The sequence below is a fragment of the Aulonocara sp. 'chitande type north' Nkhata Bay genome, linkage group LG23, assembly GCF_057382095.1.
Source record: "Aulonocara sp. 'chitande type north' Nkhata Bay isolate Kocher_YH1m ecotype deep benthic linkage group LG23, A_spYH_male_GT1.1, whole genome shotgun sequence".
Lineage (NCBI taxonomy): Eukaryota > Metazoa > Chordata > Actinopteri > Cichliformes > Cichlidae > Aulonocara > Aulonocara sp. 'chitande type north' Nkhata Bay.
In genome coordinates, this window is record NC_141365.1 from 45,244,109 (window position 1) to 45,266,165 (window position 22,057).

Here is a 22,057-nt window from a genome sequence, read left to right on the forward strand (position 1 = left end):
CTACTAACATTACTTTATTTACTGTATCTTTTGAAAAAATAACAGCACAAGACTTAAGAACATTTAACAGGAGCAGGTTTCATTCTTCTCTGGTTTTATTATCACACTGTTCACCAAACGCAGCAAACCTTCACCATCTTATCCAGAAGGGTCACCTCTTCACCCTCACATGGAAGAAGTAATCTGATTGGCATGGTGGTTTGTTTGAAGCAGGTCCCTCGTGTAGCGCTGGAAACCTGTCATGATGTTTCATCCATTTCATAGGCTGGTTTGCTGCAATAATGCCAAATAATTAGCAACTCTATAAATAGACGGTAGTTCTGCAAAATCACTCAGTAGGATGTTTGTTCTAATTTGCTATGAGCTCAGAGCGCATCGAAAATGAAACTAATAGGCTATAAAGAGAGATATGAACATATTTAGAACTTACCGGAATGAAAATGTCTGGAGCACCAACAGATATTTGGAGATGGAAGAGAGCTGCACGTCAGCTCATCTCACAGCTGCTATCCAGGCTAGACGCCTTCGTTTGGTAACATCGATACACGAGCTGCCTCATGTCGCTTCCAGGTTGGGAAAGCATAAAAAGACAATCCAACCTTATTCCCGTGCCGGTCGTAAGATCGAACATTGCAGCCGAGCACACAGCAAGTACGAACCATGGCTATGCTATCGCTCCTAGCTTAGACCCCCAAAATGGTGAATCGGGCCAAAATCCTTTCCACGCCCACCCCCGTGACATCACGCTCCGAAGCCCTATAGTGATGTGTTGTGGTGCTTTGCTCCCACCCCTTGTGTTCCGTGTTTTCGTCTTCCCTTCGTGTAATTCTTCATATTCGTGTACTATTAGTTTTTAGGTTTTTGCTTAGTTTCCATGCTCACCTTCGCCATTTCTGTTTGTATCACCATGTGATGAATAAACTCACTTCCATCTGAGCTGCCTGCATAAAGGGTCCTTTGATAATTTACACACGGCTCGCAAACCGTGACAAAAACACTGGAAAAATTGGGCTGTTCTAAAACGTTTGACGGGTAGTGTATATATTTAGTTTATATATTTTCTTTATTTATAATAGTTTGTTTTATATTGTAGCAAAGTGTTACTTGGATACTTCTCTATGTGCTTCTTCATGTGCAATTTTGTTGCATTCTGAGCCTTAGAAATTTATTGTGATGAACTGCTGTTAGAATCAAGTTAAATTCTGATAAATCAGACAATTACCTCTCCAGCTGTTGTTACAGTCTTTGTTTATCGGGTCCTTACAGGGTAAAAGATGACGACACCTAAAGAAATCCTTCTGGGGACTTTGGAGGATTTGGAACGTGATGACTTTGAAAAATTTAAGTGGCATCTGAAGAACGGGTCTGTAGAAGGTTTACCAGCAATCCCAGTGAGTAAACTGGAGAATGCAGAGAGGACGAACATAGTGGATCTGATGTTTGATACCTACTCTATCAACACTTTTGAAGTTGCTAAAAATCTTTTGGGGAGGATAAACAAGAATGATCTGTTGGAGAATTTAAATAAAACCATCCCAGAACCCACAGGTAAGTCAGGGAATGACTAAACAAAAAACACATAAACAATAAAAACCTTAGTTAACATTACACAGGTGCCATTAAAATCTATATAAATAATAAATCCAAAACACTTGCCAACACTTTCAGGAGTGAGAGACTGCAGAAAGCCAACAGTTTATGTTTTATGCATCTGCACAAATAACCTCCTGTGTACACATGAATATCTGCTCTTTGGGTTGGTTTGATTAAAATGGGACCAGCAGCAGGTTTTCTGCCCATTTTACAGATTTATATTGTCAGATTGGTTTTAGAACTGTTTTATCAACATAAATGAGGCGACAACAACAGTTTGGGACACGTCACAAATATGATCAAAGTGCTTTCTCTTAAATCTATTTACCAGTTGAAGGTAAAGTTAAAAAAATGGCTGCCATTTCTTTCTGCTGTTTGGAGACCCAAACAAAAAAATGCCCACACAGTAAATGCTTTTTATTATGGTTGATAAACAGGACACTAAGGTGATTGGTCAAAGGTTGGAGGAAAGCCACAGTTCTCCTTATTTGACTGAAATCCACCATTTCAGCTCATGTTTTTTCTTCTGCAGCTTTCTGGGAGATTCCACTTCAGCCTTCTGCTGGCAACGCTCCCGTTACCAAGCTTCCCATAGGCAGCATCATTAGAAGACATAGCATACATTTACACTGCTATGCAGATGATACCCAGCTCCATCTGTCCATGAAGTCAGATAACACACACCAATTAGTTAAACTGCAGGAACGTCTTAAAGACATAAAGACCTGGATGGCCGCTAACTTTCTGCTTCTTAATTCAGATAAAACTGAGGTTATTGTACTCGGCCCTGAAAAGCTTAGAAATATGGTATCTAACCAGATTCTTACTCTGGATGGCATTACCTTGGCCTCCAGTAACGCTGTGAGGAACCTTGGAGTCATTTTTGACCAGGACATGTCCTTCAACGCACATATTAAACAAATATGCAAGACTGCTTTCTTCCATTTGTGCAACATCTCTAAAGTTAGAAATATCCTGTCTCAGAGTGACGCTGAAAAACTAGTTCTGTCATGGTCCTGGGTCGTTCAGCGTTTTGTTTCATTTTTGGTATCACCTTGTGTACTTTGTGTTAATTCTGATTTTGTATTAGTTCTTAGGTTGATCTCTACCTGTGTCTTTCCTCTATGTTCTGTTCGTGTCCCCGAGTTTGTGTTGTAAAACAGTCTGTTTCCTGTTTTACTTTGAAGGTTTGTGTCTCGTCTTGTGAATTAGGATCAGCTGTGCTCCCCTCCTGTGTGTCATTCCCTCATTACCTTGTGTGTATTTATAGTATGTGTCTGCCTGTGTTCCTCGTTGTGTCGTCTGCATTACTGTGTTAATCAGTGTTACTACTCGTCTCTCTATCCAGCCTTCTTTGTGTCATCTCTGTGTATTCCCCGCTGTCCTTATGTTTTCAGGTTTGTCTGTCACAGTGGCTTGCAAAAGTATTCGGCCCCCTTGAACTTTTCCACATTTTGTCACATTACAGCCACAAACATGAATCAGTTTTATTTGAATTCCAGGTGAAAGACCAACACAAAGCGGTGTACACGTGAGAAGTGGAATGAGAATCATACATGACTCCAAACATTTTTTACAAATAAATAACTGCAAAGTGGGGTGTGCGTAATTATTCAGCCCCCTTTGGTTTGAGTGCAGTCAGTTGCACATAGACGTTGCCTGATGAGTGCTAATGACTAAATAGAGTGCACCTGTGTGTAATCGAACAAGGCCGAACAAGGAGAGTGCTGATCCGAAATGCAGCCAAGAGGCCCATGGTGACTCTGGACGAGCTGCAGAGATCTACAGCTCAGGTGGGGGAATCTGTCCATAGGACAATTATTCGTCGTGCACTGCACAAAGTTGGCCTTTATGGAAGAGTGGCAAGAAGAAAGCCATTGTTAACAGAAAACCATAAGAAGTCCCGTTTGCAGTTTGCCACAAGCCATGTGGGGGACACAGCAAACATGTGGAAGAAGGTGCTCTGGTCAGATGAGACCAAAATGGAACTTATTGTTCAAAATGCAAAACGCTATGTGTGGTGGAAAACTAACAGTGCACATCACTCTGAACATCCCCACTGTCAAATATGGTGGTGGCAGCATCATGCTCTGGGGGTGCTTCTCTTCAGCAGGGACAGGGAAGCTGGTCAGAGTTGATGGGAAGATGGATGGAGCCAAATACAGGGCAATCTTGGAAGAAAACCTCTTGGAGTCTGCAAAAGTCTTGAGACTGGGGCGGAGGTTCCCCTTCCAGCAGGACAACGACCCTGAACATAAAGCCAGGGCAACAATGGAATGGTTTAAAACAAAACATGTCCATGTGTTAGAACGGCCCAGTCAAAGTCCAGATCTAAATCCAATCCAGAATCTGTGGCAAGATCTGAAAACTGCTGTTCACAAACGCTGCCCATCTAATCTGCCTGAGCTGGAGCTGTTTTGCAAAGAAGAATGGGCAAGAATTTCAGTCTGTAGATGTGCAAAGCTGGTAGAGACAGACCCTAAAAGACTGGCAGCTGTAACTGCAGCAAAAGCTGGTTCTACAAAGTATTGACTCAGGGGGCTGAATAATTACACACACCCCACTTTGCAGTTATTTATTTGTACAAAATGTTTGGAATGATGTATGATTTTCGTTCCACTTCTCACGTGTGCACCACTTTGTGTTGGTCTTTCACCTGGAATTCCACTAACATTGATTCATGTTTGTGGCTGTAATGTGACAAAATGTGGAAAAGTTCAAGGGGGTCGAATACTTTTGCAAGCCACTGTAGTTTTTCCAGTTTAGGTTTATGTTTAGTTCTGCCCTCACCTTGGTTTGTTCACTGTAAATAAAACCTCACTCGCATCTCCACCACTGTCTGCAACTTGGGTCCTCATTTAACTCCACCGCACGACTGCTGCCCCAGCCGTGACAAGTTTATGCATTTATTACGTCAAGGCTGGATGACTGTAATTCATTATTATCAGCAAGTCCTAAAAACTCGCTGAAAAGGCTTCAGTTAATCCAAAATGCTGCAGCAAGAGTCCTGACAGGGACTAGAAAGAGAGAGCAGATTTCTCCTGTATCGACTTCTTGTTAAATCCAGAATTGAATTCAAAATCCTGCTCCTCACATACAAGGTCTTAAATAATCAGGCCCCATCTTATCTTAATGACCTTGTAGTACCATATCCCCCTATTAGAGCACTTCGCTCTCGCTCTGCAGGCCTACTTGTTGTTCACAGAGTATTTAAAAGTAGAATGGGAGGCAGAGCCTTCAGTTTTCAGGACCCAAAAAGATAGTTGGGGTTTTTTCTGTTGTATTATTGTAGGTTCTTTATCTTACAATATAAAGCACATTGGGGTGACTGTTGTTGTTATTTGGAGGAATTAATAAAAAAAAACTTTTATACTTGAAATTCTTTCATTTATTCTACATATTTATTCATCACTGGCTCCATAGTGTTGTTTATGTAATATGTGAAATGTTGCTAGTATTGATTTGGTGCTGTATAAATAAACACAATTAAATCAAATGTGTCTCTATAAAACCTGCCCTCAGTTATAACCCAAGTGTCAGGGCTCAATGGCTCATGAAAAGGAATGGAGTCAAGCACAGAACCAAAAAACGGAGGCTGAGTGACTTTTAACAGAAATGTATTTTACTAGATTTCTTGACGGAGAAAGCTGAATCACGGCTAAATTCAACAGCAAGCGAGGTATAATGAGAAGTGCAGAGCTGAGGCCAGAACATAAGCTGAGGCAGGTCAAAGGAACAACAGGGGCAGAATCGGGCAAATAGAAACTATCCAGGATCACTGGAACAAAGGAGATAATAATCAGAGTGGTCCACAGTGTAGTGAATGAGTCCAAGATTTAAAAACTAAGAGGTGTTACGTGGCTGCAGGTGGAGATCAGCTGGAGGAGGAGATGAATTAAATCTGGGTACAGAGTGAGATGTGGGTGCACAGGGAGGCAGGCAGGTGAGGATGGCAGTTTGCAAGAGTGAGTTTTCCCAGCAGTGGCAGGCCAGAATCCTGAGGCGTGACTTATGGCGAGAGTTGGAAGATGTATCCAGGTGCCGACTTGGGAACAGGAAAAGAGGGTTACGCGAAACAAGCTGAGGAGCACAAGACAAAATGTGAGGCAGAGAACTGACTGTGGTAAGCACACAATCTGGAGAAGGTTCATTGTGAGTGCTGCTCATAAATACTGCCGGAGTAATTGGCAACAGGTGAGGAGCAGGGAGGAGTGAGGAGGGCTCCACCCAGTCGAGGAGAGCTGATGCTGTGGAAAGTTACTCAGACTCAGCCGGATCATGACACCAAGAGTCCAGTGAACTGAACACATAACCACAGTAACCAGAATGCAGTTTTCTCATTTGTGTCATTTGCTGTTTATTCATGCAGAGATTCTCACTGAGTGTCAGCTCAAACTCAAGTCAGACCTGAAGCAGAAGTTCCAGTGTGTGCTCGAGGGGATTTCTACAACAGAAAACCCGACCCTCCTGAGTCAGATCTACACAGAGCTCTATATCACAGGGGGAGGGACTGCAGAGGTCAATGATGAACATGAGGTCAGACAGATTGAAACAGCATCCAGGAAACCAGACAGACCAGAAACAACCATCAGACAAGAAGACATCTTTAAACTCCCACCTGGAAGAGATAAACCAATCAGAACAGTGCTGACAATGGGAGTGGCTGGCATTGGGAAAACAGTCCTAACACAGAAGTTCACTCTGGACTGGGCTGAAGACAAAGCCAACCAGGACATCCAGTTCATGTTTCCATTCACTTTCAGAGAGCTGAATCTGCTGAAAGAGGAAAAGTTCAGCTTGGTGGAACTTGTTCATCACATCTTTACTGAAACCAAAAAAGCAGGAATCTACATCTTTGAAGACTTCCAGGTTGTGTTCATCTTTGATGGTCTGGATGAGTGTCGACCTCCTCTGGACTTCCACAAAACTGCAATCCTGACTGACCCTAGAAAGTCCACCTCAGTGGATGTGCTGCTGATAAACCTCATCAGGGGGAAACTGCTTCCCTCTGCTCGCCTCTGGATAACCACACGACCTGCAGCAGCCAATAAGATCCTTTGTGACATTGTTGACATGGTGACAGAAGTCAGAGGGTTCACTGACCCACAGAAGGAGGAGTACTTCAGGAAGAGATTCGGAGATTCGGAGCAGGCCAGCAGCATCATCTCCCACATCAAGACATCACGAAGCCTCCACATCATGTGCCACATCCCAGTCTTCTGCTGGATCACTGCTACAGTTCTGGAGTTTGTCATGAAGAACAAAGAGAGTCAAGATCTGCCTAAGACTCTCACAGAGCTCTACCTACGCCTTGTGCTATTTCACCTAACAACGAAGGACATCAAGTATGATGACACAGATTCATGCAGGAAGATCATTGAGTCTCTGGGAAAACTGGCCTTTGATCAGCTGCAGAAAGGAAACCTGATCTTCTATCAATCAGACCTGACAGAGTGTGGCATCGATATCAGAGCAGCCTCAGTGTACTCAGGAGTGTTCACACAGATCTTTAAAGCTGAAGAGTGTCACATGTTCAACAACGTTGTTTACTGTTTCGTCCATCTGAGCATTCAGGAGTTCTTTGCTGCTCTTCATGTCTATCTGACCTTCATCAACTCTGGAGTCAACCTGCTTAAGAAACAATCTCCTCGCTTTAAAATCTTCCAGAAAACACTTACTGTAAAAGACTTCTACCAGAGTGCTGTGGACAAAGCCTTAAAGAGTCCAAATGGACACCTGGACTTGTTCCTCCGCTTCCTCCTGGGTCTTTCACTGCAGACCAATCAGGATCTTCTATGCATGCTGACACAGACAGGAAGTAGCTCACAGACCAATCAGGAAACAGTTCACTACATCAAGAAGAAGCTCAGTGGGAAACTGTCTGCAGAGAAAAGCATCAACCTGTTCCACTGTCTGAATGAACTGGATGATCGTTCTCTAGTGGAGGAGATCCAACAGTCCCTGAGATCAGGACGTCTCTCCACAGATCAACTGTCTCCTGCTCAGTGGTCGGCTCTGGTCTTCATCTTACTGTCATCAGATCTGGATGAGTTCGACCTGGAGAAATACTCCCGTTCAGAGAAGGCATTTTTGAAGCTGCTGCCAGTGGTCAAAGCATCCAAGAAAGTGCTGTAAGTGAATCTATGAACAAATATGTTTAATAATGCTAGATGAATAAAAGAATATGTCTCCATTGTTATTCTTCCTCAGGCTGAGTCGTTGTGCACTCTCAAAAAGAAGCTTTGAAGCTTTGTCTGAAATTCTCAGCTCCCCATCCAATCATCTGAGAGAGCTGGAGCTGAGCTCGAACAAACTGCAGGATTCAGGATTGGATTTGCTGTGTGTTGGACTAAAGAGTCCTGACTGTAAACTTGAAACTCTCGGGTAAGGATACAGACTTTTTGACACTTTTTGACTCTTAAATCTGTAAGTTTATCTTGATGCGGACGTTCAAAGTCAGCACAATTTTCCTTTTAAGTTCCTGAGTTTATATTTTTGACTGTCAGGTTGTCTGGACAGATGTTTTTATTTTATTTTATTTTTTTACTTGTCCCTAAAGTCAGAACTAAACCCACATGTAGATGACTTTCAAATTCAAATTCAAATTCAAATTCAAATTTTATTTGTCACGTACACAGTCATACACAGTACGATATGTAGTGAAATGCTTGGACAACTGCTCGTGACCTAAAGAAAACAAAAAAGGAAAAGGCTATGAATAAGATAGGAAATAAATATGAAAAATTAAAAAGGGAAATAAATATGAAAAATTAAAAAGGGTAAATTTAACTAGGAAGGAATAAAATATAAATTAAGGTTAAAAATGAAATAACTGTACAACACAAATTAGAATGAAGGGTAAATTTAACTGGGAAAGAATGAGATAAAATATATAAATTAAAGTTGAAAATAAAATAAGTGTACAACAAAATACACAATATAGAACTATATAAGAATGTATGAAGAAATATAAATAAATATATACACAATAACAGCAGCTGTACAAGTATTAGCTTGAAATGAAGAATATAGTGTCCAGTGTTGTGCAATCCACATTATGTCTTGTGCAGTGCAAATATGCTTAAAGTGATTTAAGTGATGAAGTGAAAACAATGTCCAGAAAGTCCAGTGTGTGTGTAAGAACTATATGTGTGGGTCAGTACTGTGTGGTGGTGTGATTGAGAGACCGTATCGCCTGCGGGAAGAAGCTCCTCCTCAGTCTCTCTGTGTTGGTCTTCAGGGAGCGGAATCGCTTTCCTGACCTCAACAGAGAGAACAGTCTGTTGTTGGGATAGCTGAGGTCCTTCACGATCTTCCTGGCCTTGGTCCAGCACCGCCTGCTGTAGATTGAGTGCAGGTCAGGGAGCTCGGAGCGGATGGTGCGCTCAGCTGACCGCACAACCCTCTGTAGAGCTCGTCTGTCCTGCATGGTGCTGTTCCCGAACCAGGTTAAGATGTTTCCCGTCAGGATGCTCTCTATGGTGCACGAGTAAAAGTTCCTGAGCACCTTGGAGGGCAGTTGGAAGTCTCTCAAGCGGCGTCCGGGTACACACCGGCTCACTCCTTGGCGGCTCGCTCGGGCCACTTCGGAGGTGGGGTGCCCCCGGCCTCTCGGCCTGGGGCTCGGTCACTCAGGCACAGCTGGCTGCCGGCGGAGCTCACGGGCGCGTCACTGCAACTCCCCCTGGCTTCTGCTCCGCGGCTGCTGAGTGAGCCCTCATCTGGGACTCTCCTCAGCTCTTACTGGAACAGTGGCGCGGCTGCCCCTCTGTGGGTCTTCCTTGGTCTCTTGTGTTCTGGGGGCCTCTGGATGTCTGGAGTTTTGATCTCCTCCATACCTGCTTCATACCATAGAGGACAGGGCTGTGGCTCCCCACACTCCCTAGCAGATCATTACATGGAGAAACCTTTGGAATGCAAGCATGCTGATCCACACAGGTATGCACACAGGTGTACACATGGGTATTCATAGACGCGGACTACAGCTTTCTTGGCTGCTGCCTCAAAGCACACTGTGCACTGGCTATCTTGCGTGCTGCACAATATCGTTTATTATTTAGTAACTATCGATATCTACTGCTAGCTAGTTTATTGTGATGGTGCTTTTTTTTTCTTATTATGTTGCTCTTTGTTGTTTGCTTTCTCCTCTGTTTTTTTTTCTCCATACAGGTGACCCAGGAGTTTTGTTTTTTTTGTTTGTTTGTTTTTTTCTCTCTTCCCCCCCTTCTCACCGTCTCTTCTCCCCTTTGGTTTTCTTTTTTTCTCTCCCTCTCTTTCTTTCATTCTTTCCCCCTGTCCTATCCCACAGTCATGTCTGTCCCGTTTGTAGCAACTGAAAATAAAATAAATTCATAATTATAATAAAGGTCAATCAAATGGACCAATATGGCAAGCCCATGATGATCCACTTGGTAAAATAAATCCGCTTGGCATCTTTCTTGGCCTTAAGACAACAATTCTGATGGCTAAAGATCCAAACGGGACAAAAAACAAAAAAAGGAAGTCTCTCGAGCGTCTGAGGTGGTAGAGACGCTGTTGGGCCTTTTTCACCATGGTGTTGATGTGACAGGACCATGACAGGTCCTGCGTGATGTGAACTCCGAGGTATTTGAAGCTGTCCACTCTCTCCACTGCGCACTCGTTGATGACGGGGGTCTGGTAGTTCCTCTCCTGCTTAGTGCTGAAGTCCACTATCAGCTCCTTTGTCTTACTGATGTTTAGAAGGAGGTTGTTCCTCTGGCACCAGTTCTCCAGATTCCTAATCTCCTTCAGGTAGGCCGTCTCGTTGTTATCAGAGATCAGGCCCACCACGACGGTGTCGTCAGCAAACTTGATGATGGTGGTGGAGCTGGTAGTGGCCACACAGTCATATGTGTACAGAGAGTACAGCAGGGGGCTCAGAACACACCCCTGGGGGGCTCCAGTGCTGAGAGTGGTGGAGGCTGAGACATGTCGGCCCATCCTTACTGCCTGTGGTCTGCCAGTTAGGAAGTTGGAGATCCACTGACACATAGATGAGCTGAGTCCCAGATGCTCCAGCTTGGTGGTGAGTGTGGAGGGAATTATGGTGTTAAATGCAGAGCTGTAGTCTATAATAATAATAATAATAATGGATACTTTATTGATCCCCATGAGGAAATTACTTGTTTTTCTCTGCATTTGACCCATTCACTCAGTGAAGCAGTGGGCAGCCCACTAAGCAGGCGCCCGGGGAGCAGTGTGTAGGGACGGTACCTTGCTCAGGGGTACCTCAGGGTAGCCGTTAAGTGGATTCGAACCGCCGACCTTCCGATCATGTTAACATAATTCCCCCTTCTAGTGTCCAAGTGAGTAAGTGATGTGTGGAGGAGATGAGAGATGGCATCGTCTGTGGAACGATTTGGACGGTAAGCGAACTGTAGTGGGTCCAGTGTGTCTGGTGGTGAAGAAATGATGAAGTCTCTGACCAGGCGTTCAAAACACTTCATCACTACTGAGGTGAGGGCTACAGGGCGATAGTCATTGAGAGAAGCAGGGTGGGGTTTCTTCGGGACAGGAACAATGATGGACTCTTTGAAGCATGTGGGGATCACCGACTGAGATAAAGAGATGTTGAATATCTCAGTGAACACAGGAGCTAGCTGGTATGCGCAGTCTCTTAGGATACGACCTGGGATGCCGTCTGGTCCTGCTGCTTTCCTGGTGTTCACTCTCTTGAAGGCTCTCCTTACTTCATGCTCGGAGATGACGAGCACGTTTCCGGTGCTGGCAGTATCTTCCTGTCTGCAGCCGTTAGCGCCGCTAGCACTAGCATTGTTGGAGTCCTTAGCTGCAGCCTCGAAGCGAGCATAGAAAGTTACTGGAGCAGCCTTCCTGAAGACAGCAGTGTGTTGTCATGCTTTTAAAGCCAAACTCACCTTTCAGACCTGGCTTTCATTTATTATCTATTTTTATTTGTTTATTATGTATTTATTTCTACTGTTTAACTACTGCTCACATCTTTTATCCTCCTTTTTAATTGTTCATTTCTTTTTACCCAGTGTTTCTATATTGCACTTTGTATTTGTCATCTATATTTATCATGCACTACTTTGCTCATTTATTGTTTGGTTTTAATGTTATTAAATTCCGGTTCTTTTGGTATTCGTTATGGCCAAAAAGACACGGCTCAAAAGTGGTCTTTTTACTTTAAAAGATTATCTTTATTTTACATATCCGGATATGGAGACCTGAACACACAACCCCAGGTCTGAAGCACAAAACAGCAAGCCTAGTCATTTATATAGACATCACACACACTTTAAGTTTCGACCAAACACTCTGCTTAGTTTCACTTTTTGCCTGCAAAAGCATGTAATTTCCTGTCAGTCCTGTCGGCACAGAGTGTACTCAGAGTTGGGCCTTTCTTATAAAGCAATATAATCAGCATATAAGTATTTAAGATTATAAATTTAAACCTCAACAATGTTCTTACCTGGGGTCCGTTCTTCGTACCTCGCTTACTACATCCAAGATCAAATCATCGCGCCAACTTTGAGCTTGCTATTCCGGTACTCCGAACACACCTGTTGTTGACGATTAGTATAGCTGGATGAAGTAATGTGAGATCACTGGGTGGCTTAACAGGGGCTACGCATCGATAGTAGAAACATTGATCGGCAACCCTTTGTTTGTTTATTGATTTCACACAGATACATACAGGTCATTTCCTAAAAAAGGGAAATGTACTATTAACATTCTATTACATGTATGTGATTATTACAGATGTAATTTATATTTCAGAGTAGTAATTGTAAATTACTTTGTGTAATCAAGATGAGAGACCACGGCTATAAAAGCGAAGGTGGATTTGGGAAGCCTGTCGCAGCCATGTCCTGTCCGTATACGCGAGCCACCCATTGCGGAAGGTGCAAGACCGTTAAGGAGAGTCCTCAGAATCCAGCGTATATTGCAGGACAGACAGGATCCTTTAGCTCAGCGCGACAGTGTGCTCATAGAGAGATATCGATATTCCCGTGAGGGTATTATTCACTTAACCAACTTGTTGACGAGGGGGTGCAGGACCACCACCTGTCTTTTTTGCTCTGCCCTTTTCTTGGTTGCTGTTATGAACAAACAGATTATTCCAGGGTCTCTTTCCAAGAGACGAAAAGCAATATAAGTGATAAATATTACCATTCTGTAGAATATTCTTATATTTCACTTTTACTTGTTCCCATGTTCTAGTGGGTCCTGTTGTGGCTCTAATGTGAAAGGGGATATAATGTAATATAATATAATATAATGTAATATAATATTGGATAATATTTCAAGGCTGCATTTCTCACCCTCAGGAGCCTGTAGACCTCACCTGTGAGCCATGGTTTCTGATTGGCCTGGACAGTGGTCTCTATGACCTCATCGATGCCTTTTGAGATGTAGCCAATGACAGTTTCTGTATATTCCTGCAGGTCTGTGGTGTTGTCATGTGTGGCGGCCTGTTTAAGGATCTCCCAGTCTGTGGTGGAAAAGCAGTATTGCAGGTCCTTCTGGCCACACACGTACCTGCTTACGAACTGGTTTAGTGACTTTGACCAGGGGCCTGTATGCTGGCATTAGCATAACAGTGATGTGATCAGAGGCACCAAAGTGGGTGGGGGGCTTTGTAATCTCCTCCCTTGGTGGTGAAAACATTATCCAAAAAGTCGTTTCCTTGTGTTGGAAATTCAATGTGTCTATGCAGTAGTAAACATAGGGGGTGTCCAAATTCATGGGCTGCATCCTCCTGAGGACGCATTTGTAGACCGATTACGTCACAGCGACACGATGAAGGCTGTCCAAATTCATAGACTCCTCTGAATGCAGCCGACCAATGCGTCCTCCTTTTCCCCAAAATTAAAGGATGGGTCGGGTGTGTCCTTCGTGGCCCACCATATCCCAGAATTCATAGCGTGGCCCATCCAATTCCACTTTCCGGCAATGGCGGTCGCTACTAAGTTTTCAATATTACTCTTATTACTCTTTCTGGGTCACAAAATAAACTTTTAACATATTTTCAGGTGAGAATGTAGCTGTGTAAACTTTAAATATCTGCTCAGTTTATCAAGATATCGCATATTTGCAAAAGTGCTCTGACGTTTCTGAGACGTCTGTTACCCACCAGCTCGATAGCTAGCCGAGAGCTCGAGGGTCAGTAGAGCCGCCGAGAACAGCAAACTCCCGGCACATCATGTTCAGATCACCGCGGTCTTTCGCTACTCAGGTTAAACGTAATATATAAGTGACTTAGACAACCTAAAAATGTTATTGTTTGACTTTTTTCAGTGTTTTATTTGTTCCTGAGTAAATCAGTTTGGCTGAGATTAAAGTTATTAGATTAGATTAGACAAAATAAACCTTTACAGTGGCAAAAGTATTCGGTCCCCTTGAACTTTCCCACATTTTGTCACGTTACAGCCACAAATATGAATCAATTTTATTGGAATTCCACGTGAAAGACCAACACAAACTGGTGTACACGTGAGAAGTGGAATGAAAATCATACATGACTCCAAACATTTTTTACAAATAAATAACTGCAAAGTGGGGTGTGTGTAATTATTCAGCCCCCTTTGGTCTGAGTGCAGTCAGTTGCCCATAGACGTTGCCTGATGAGTGCTAATGACTAAATAGAGTGCACCTGTGTGTAATCTAATGTCAGTACAAATACAGCTGCTCTGCGACGGCCTCAGAGGTTGTCTAAGAGAATATTGAGAGCAACAACACCATGAAGTCCAAAGAACACAGCAGACAGGTCAGGGATAAAGTTACTGAGAAATTTAAAGCAGGCTTAGGCTACAAAAAGATTTCCCAAGCCTTGAACATCCCACGGAGCACTGTTCAATAGTGATGGGCAGATGAAGCCTCATGAAGCACTGAAGCTTTTCATCCAATTGGTTCACCCCAACGCGAAGCTTCTTGAAGCTTCATTTGCTCTAGCAGGACACCTACTGGACGTAAAAATATTAGTTGGCTTGAATTTGAAGAGTGTGGCATTTTGCACACAGCCTGTGAATGTCAACAACAAAAGGAGTGTGTAAAACATCTATATTGTAGTGATGGCAGTATACTGTGTATATTTATGCTGGCAGTATGGAAAATGATTATTTGGAAATGCCTAAAATGGAAATGATCATATACTGTGAGGTGAGGTGTGGACAGTGGTTGTGCTTTTGTAACATTGAGGCAAGGACAGTGATTAGTAGGGGTGCAACGATACACAAAATTCACGGTTCGGTTCGGTTCGATACTTTGGTGTCACGGTTCGATATTTTTTCGATACAAAAAAACTGTTCATGCCTTTTTAATTTGTCATTTATTAAAATTATAAATATATATTTTAACTCAAAAGTACAGTTTTTAAATTTAACCCTAACCCTTGTGCGTGTTTTTTATTTTGACAGCGAATGCGAACCACTTATGTGCACCCCTGGTTATATAGCTCGTCATATTGCAGCCACAGAAATTCTTTTGTCCATGAAACCATAAAGCTGCACTTTCTTTTTACCTTATAGTCTGATTTGTCATAACTTCTCCGTTTTGTGGTAAGCTTTTCTTTGGCTGTCACTTCTTCACCCTGACCTGTCTTATTTGGCTCAGCAGAACTAAAATATATATTCTGCTGCTTTTACACACGCACTCACATAAGCTCAGCGATTCTCTGCACGATCAACTTCTCACATGTTTAAGCTTGCTGCGGGAGATTTCACTTGTCATGTTTGCATAGTAAGCTAACGATTAATAAGACAATGTCAGAGGAATTGGTGCACAAATTATCATCACTCACCAATCAGTGCTGTCGCTCTCTATACACAGTTCGCACGATTGCAAAGTGAAAGCAAAAAAACAAGCGCAAATTCAAACGCGACTTCAATATGTCACATATTGACAGTGGCTCACCGATGCCAATGACATAATTACCCAGCTACATTTCCGAAAGAATGCAAAAGCATTGACATATATTTTTCCTTCCTACAATAGCCCGACGGGCAGGGCAGAGATAGATTTTGGTAGCCCGACTGAAAAAATCGCTAGCCCCGGGACGTCGGGCTAGCGATATTGCGAGCCCTGTATCTGATTGAGGAATCACTCATCTTTGTCTTTGCACTAGGATAATGTCGGTGTAAATGTGCAGTCATATTCGTTGTGTTCCCACTAGTGCTTTCAGGTTAATCTTGTTGAAATGACCTTAACGCCACAACACGGCAAATCTCCGTTAACGAGCTACCGCCGATCGCCCCGTGCATGGGGCTAGACGGCCAACACGTTAACGAGCTAACTGCGCTAACACACTAGCTCCCACCCATGTAATTGAGCATTGCGTGGCACATCCAACATACTGTTTTACTTTAGTCCATGACTCGCTTACCTTCAGGGTCATACGTCACATGAAAACCAAAATAATTCCAAACGCCAGATCTGAATGAGGGTGGGCGAGGTCCAAGTTGCAAGGAGTGCTTAACTTCTGTCTCGCTAGCTTGCCCTGCGCTCTTCCTTCTGATGATGCTGTCTGTGTTGAGCGCTCAGTGGATCTGCGCTGGACAGTACAGCCTAGGCGGAGTAGTCGAACGCAGATTCACTGAGCGCTCAACGCAGACAGCATCGTCAGAAGGAAAGTTGATAAAATAAATTACAAATTTTGTATTGTTCGATACATATGCGTACCGAACCGAAAGCACTGTATCGAACGGTTCAATATCGATACGAATATCGTTGCACCCCTAGTGATTAGTGTTTAGGGGACACATCATTGGTTTTTATTTAAAAACAACAGTTTCTCCACTGTGGCAGGTCGTAGGCGATTTCTTTTTTTTCCAAACTGTCTCTAACTCTCACTAACCGCAACTCTCCATCAAACGCCCACATTTTGAATGGGGTCTGAGGGGTTTATATCGCTGTCATAGCTCGCGGCAAAGTTTGAACCGCTTCCTGAACCAGTCACGTGGTACAGCCGGACAGCGAGGCTTCGGACGTCATCATTTTCAGCTCCTCCCATAAATGAAGCAAGCCTCGATACGCGCTTCGCGGAAACGCCCCCTCCATTACTCGACACACGCTTCGAAGCCTCGATACAGAACGTCACATCACTACTGTTCAAGCCATCATTCAGAAATGGAAGAAGTATGGAACAACTGTAAACCTACCAAGACAAGGCTTTCCACCTAAACTCACAGGCCGAACAAGGAGAGCGCTGATCAGAAATGCAGCCAAGAGGCCCATGGTGACTCTGGACGAGCTGCAGAGATCTACAGCTCAGGTGGGGAATCTGTCCATAGGACAACTATTAGTCGTGCACTGCACAAAGTTGGCCTTTATGGAAGAGTGGCAAGAAGAAAGCCATTGTTAACAGAAAACCATAAGAAGTGCCGTTTGCAGTTTGCCACAAGCCATGTGGGGGACACAGCAAACATGTGGAAGAAGCTGCTCTGGTCAGATGAGACCAAAATGGAACTTTTTGTTCAAAATGCTCTGTGTGGAAAACTAACACTGCACATCACTCTGAACACACCATCCCCACTGTCAAATATGGTGGTGGCAGCATCATGCTCTGAGGGTGCTTCTCTTCAGCAGGGACAGGGAAGCTGGTCAGAGTTGATGGGAAGATGGATGGAGCCAAATACAGGGCAATCTTGGAAGAAACCCTCTTGGAGTCTGCAAAAGACTTGAGACCGGGGGCGGAGGTTCCCCTTCCAGCAGGACAACAACCCTAAACATAAAGCCAGGGCAACAATGGAGTGGTTTAAAACAAAACATATCCATGTGTTAGAACGGCCCAGTCAAAGTCCAGATCTAAATCCAATCAGGAGTCTGTGGCAAGATCTGAAAACTGCTGTTCACAAACGCTGCCCATCTAATCTGACTGAGCTGGAGCTGTTTTGCAAAGAAGAATGGGCAAAGATTTCAGTCTGTAGATGTGCAAAGCTGGTAGAGACAGACCCTAAAAGACTGGCAGCTGTAATTGCAGCAAAAGGTGGTTCTACAAAGTATTGACTCAGGGGCTGAATAATTACACACACCCCACTTTGCAGTTATTTATTTGTACAAAATGTTTGGAATGATGTATGATTTTCGTTCCACTTCTCACGTGTGCACCACTTTGTGTTGGTCTTTCACCTGGAATTCCAATAAAAAATGATTCGTGTTTGTGGCTGTAATGTGACAAAATGGGGAAAAGTTCAAGGGGACCGAATACTTTTGCAAGCCACTTTATTAATCCCCCGGGTGGTTTTCACACAGCTGAATAAACGTCAAACAGAAAACTGATTAAGCAGAAGTGTGAGATGGTCGAGAGTTTACTCCAGTGTCCTGTTATATTTTAGATAGCAAGGAGCAGACAGCTGAGTTTATTAAACTCCATTGAGACAGTGGTGATGCTAATCTGAAGGCTAGACCGTCCCATTTCATAGCCGTTTACTTCTGGCCTACCCGACCTTTGGAGGTATAGTTCTCATCACGCTGATTTATGTCCAAGTTTGATTCTAATTCCGACAGCGGTGATGTTAAAATGGGGTGTAACGTCATCATAGCAGCTTTGACTCAGAGTGATGCTGAAAAACTAGTTCATGCATTTATTACGTCCAGGCTGGACGACTGTAATTCATTATTATCAGGATGTCCAAAAAACTCGCTGAAAAGCCTTCAGCTAATCCAAAATGCTGCAGCAAGAGTCCTGACAGGGACTAGAAAGAGAGAGCAGATTTCTCCTGTTTTGGCTTCCCTTCATTGGCTTCCTGTTAAATCCAGAATTGAATTCAAAATCCTGCTCCTCACATACAAGGTCTTAAATAATCAGGCCCCATCTTATCTTAATGACCTTGTAGTACCATATCACCCTATTAGAGCACTTCGCTCTCGCTCTGCAGGCCTACTTGTTGTTCCTAGAGTATTTAAAAGTAGAATGGGAGGAAGAGCCTTCAGTTTTCAGGCCCCTCTTCTGTGGAACCAGCTTCCAGTTTGGATTCGGGAGACAGACACTATCTCTACTTTTAAGATTAGGCTTAAAACTTTCCTTTTTGCTAAAGCATATAGTTAGGGCTGGACCAGGTGACCCTGAATACTCCCTTAGTTATGCTGCAATAGACGTAGGCTGCCGGGGGATTCCCATGATGCATTGGGTGTTTCCTTTCCAGTCACCTTTCTCACTCACTATGTGTTAACAGACCTCTCTGCATTGAATCATATCTGTTATTAACCTCTGTCTCTCTTCCACAGCATGTCTTTTATCCTGTCTTCCTTCTCTCACCCCAACCGGTCGCAGCAGATGGCCGCCCCTCCCTGAGCCTGGTTCTGCTGGAGGTTTCTTCCTGTTAAAAGGGAGTTTTTCCTTCCCACTGTCGCCAAAGTGCTTGCTCATAGGGGGTCATATGATTGTTGGGTTTTTCTCTGTATCTATGAAGTGCCTTGAGGCGACTTTTGTTGTGATTTGGCGCTATATAAATAAAATTGAATTGAATTGAATTGACTGGCAGCTGCAGTCACGGAGAAACTTGCGTATCTCTGTTCGGGAATAGCAGATAGAGCGTAGACTCTGAGAGGACGGCCAGCGTTTACGCTACGAAGACACGGCCGAGTGTTTTAACCTGACAGCCTGAGGTGTTCTTCAGTAAACTGGACTACCCGACAGATGGACCCGAGGCCCCGCTGCTATGGAGTGCCACGACTGACATAATGAATTAATTAAATACACCATTATATAATTAATTAAATGTGGCAATAATTAATTAAAATTGGAATTAATTAATTAAATAAATAGTTATGACACATTTAATTAATTATTTATGTATTTCATATTTTAATTAATTATTGACACATTAAATTAATTATTGACACATTTAATTAATTATTTAATGATATATTTATTTATTTCATTTTGGCAGTCCTGGCGCCTGGCTCTCATCTTGAAATAATTTTATCTGTCAGCCTCACCCATCAAACTCAGGGGGCGGGGTTAACGCTGATCGAGTCAAAACCATTGCTTTGGCCTGGGCCCTATTTCAGGAAGCCGGTTTAGAAAACTCAGAGTGAAAAACGATACTCAGGGTTGAGTAACCCCGAACTGTCCAACTCGGAATATTCGGTTTCAGAAAGGCTGATAACAAGTAGTTCAATCAACGCGGAGTTGCTTTAACCCCAAGTTAAGCGCGCGCACGAGGATACATAAAGCCCTGATTAGTGGAGCACAGATTAAGCGAGACGGAGGGAAAGAAGGCGCGGTCAATGTATTTTACAGCGCTTGAGGCCGAAATTCTGATGGCAGCATATGCCGATAACATGCAAATTTTGCGGAAAAAAAGTAACACAGCCTCAGCTGCAAAACAAAGGGAGCATGCATGGCAAAACATAGCCGACAGAGTCAATGCGTGAGTGTTAATTTAAACATTGATCTAGGGATTTCCACCCATTTAACACGTTATTTTATTATATGTTATTTTATTTTATATTTTATACATTTTATTTTGTGACGTGATGTGAGCGCAGGTGCAACCCAACAGGCCCCAAACGTGCCTGGCAGCAAGTAAAAATGAAATATAAAAATATAGTCCAAACAGGTAAGGTGTAATTGTATTATGAGCCATAGTGCTTGGTCTGTTTGTCCCATGTAAATCAATTGCAGTTAGAGGCTACATTAATTTTCTTTCTGTAAGCACTTATTGAAATTATCTGAGCACATTACAAGTACATATTTGCTTACTCTGTATGCTCAAATGTGGCCCGTTATGGCCAACAGAAAAAAAGCGGAGGCCCGAAAAACAGGTGGGGGTCCTCCACCACCACCACTCACAGAGCCTGGCCACTTGGCTTCCACATTTGTGATAATGTTGGCAGCATCACATATGATCTTCACAGTGCAGAGAACACAAATTAGCATCCATTACTATAATGAAATAATTTGTTAGTTTGAAATGCTACAGGGAACTATGTACCTGTACATTAATGCTGTGGAAAGACTTCCTGTTCACATAGTCTCCTTCATTTACTGAAGGAGCAATGATTGGAATGTGAGTGCCATCTATACAGCCAATCACGCCTGGGAACCGTGACAATAAATGTAAAATTTAAGTAGTAGTTCAAGTATCACCACATCATGAATTAAGTTTTGTTCATTCTGCTACCTGCAATTTTGTGGCATCCCTCTTTGATAAATCTTGTGGGTCTGTGACCGGGGAACACCACAAACGAGTACAGGAGACGTTTCAGTGCAACTGTAACATTCCTGACTGCCCGACAGACGGTAGCCTTGGAAACGTGCTCAGCGTCATCAATATTATACAGAAGGCTCCCGTTTGCAAAAAAACGAAGTGCAATACAAATAATATGTACAGAACTGAGAGGATGTCCACGATGTGTCACATGAGCAATATTAGGCCTGAGGATGTTATTCAAATAACTTATAGATTGTGCTGAAAAACGGTAACGTTCACACAGAAAATCATCAGGAAATGATAAAATGTCCAAACGCGCTCTAATCACTCTCTCCCGGTGGAGAGCTCTGCGGAGAATTTGGGCTTCAACATCTACTGGCTCTTCAAGGAAGAGGCACGCCATGTCTGACACTTCCTACAGTCAGGTTTCCGACAAAGAGGCGGAGAAAGTCAGGGTTAGTTGAAGTAAACCTGCTAGGGAGCAGGTTAGCTTCACGGAGTGTGTCGTCATCAGTGTTGGTCAAGTTACTTGAAAAAAGTAATCAGTAACTAATTACTGATTACTTCCCCAAAAAAGTAATCCCGTTACTTTACTGATTACTTATTTTCAAAAGTAATTAATTACTTAGTTACTTAGTTACTTAGTTACTTTTTAAAAACACGATTTACAACCTGAGTAGGTGATAAAGTGATAGATCTTTCAGCCCAATTCTACTTTTTCTGCATAATCCATCATACAAAATGTAATCAAATGGAAAAGTCTCTTTTTTTAACTTGTTTTATCAGTTTTAATCTTTTAACTTTATGCATCAAGCAAAAATTTAATTATATGCAACATTCTCTGACTTGAATAAATGAGTTTAACATTTAAACCTATTTTCTGCACATTCCAGCACATAAAATAAAATAATTTTTTGTGTTTACACTCACTCTTTCAAATAGATGCAAGTAAAACACAGCAGAACATAAATAAAGTCAAAGACTCAGCGGTCCTGTTGCTCTATTTTCACCTGTAAAGCAGGACTGCAGTAGGCGGAGGTTTACCCTGGTGCAGGTGTGCAGCGGTCAGTGGAAGGATACGGCAGTGTCTCTGTGAGTTTCCCATTACATGTTGCGCTCTTGGTGCTTCCTTGGAAGTTTAGGGGTTTTTTTCGCTGTAAAAAGAAGTTTTCTTCCCACGCACGATGGACGCTAATGTTTTTGTCACTTTTTATGGAATCAAACTCAAAGTAAGGTCAGTACTTCCACGCTTTAAACGCTGCACGCTCATACTCTCTCCCGCACTGGATATGTGATCCATTGTTGATCTGCACACAGCTGTTGTC

The 22,057-nt window shown here is 43.0% G+C and overlaps 1 protein-coding gene across 1 annotated transcript in view; it reads left to right on the plus strand.

Annotated features, from left to right (window-relative positions):
- Positions 1 to 1,274: 1,274 nt before the first annotated feature.
- Positions 1,275 to 22,057, plus strand: part of LOC147302753 (NACHT, LRR and PYD domains-containing protein 3-like) — a 135,532-nt gene continuing 114,749 nt past the window's right edge. The window contains exons 1-3 of the mRNA XM_086284400.1: positions 1,275 to 1,548; positions 5,963 to 7,724; positions 7,804 to 7,977. Of these exons, the coding sequence (XP_086140526.1) occupies positions 1,275 to 1,548; positions 5,963 to 7,724; positions 7,804 to 7,977 (2,210 nt within the window). The remainder of the gene's footprint in view (positions 1,549 to 5,962; positions 7,725 to 7,803; positions 7,978 to 22,057) is intronic.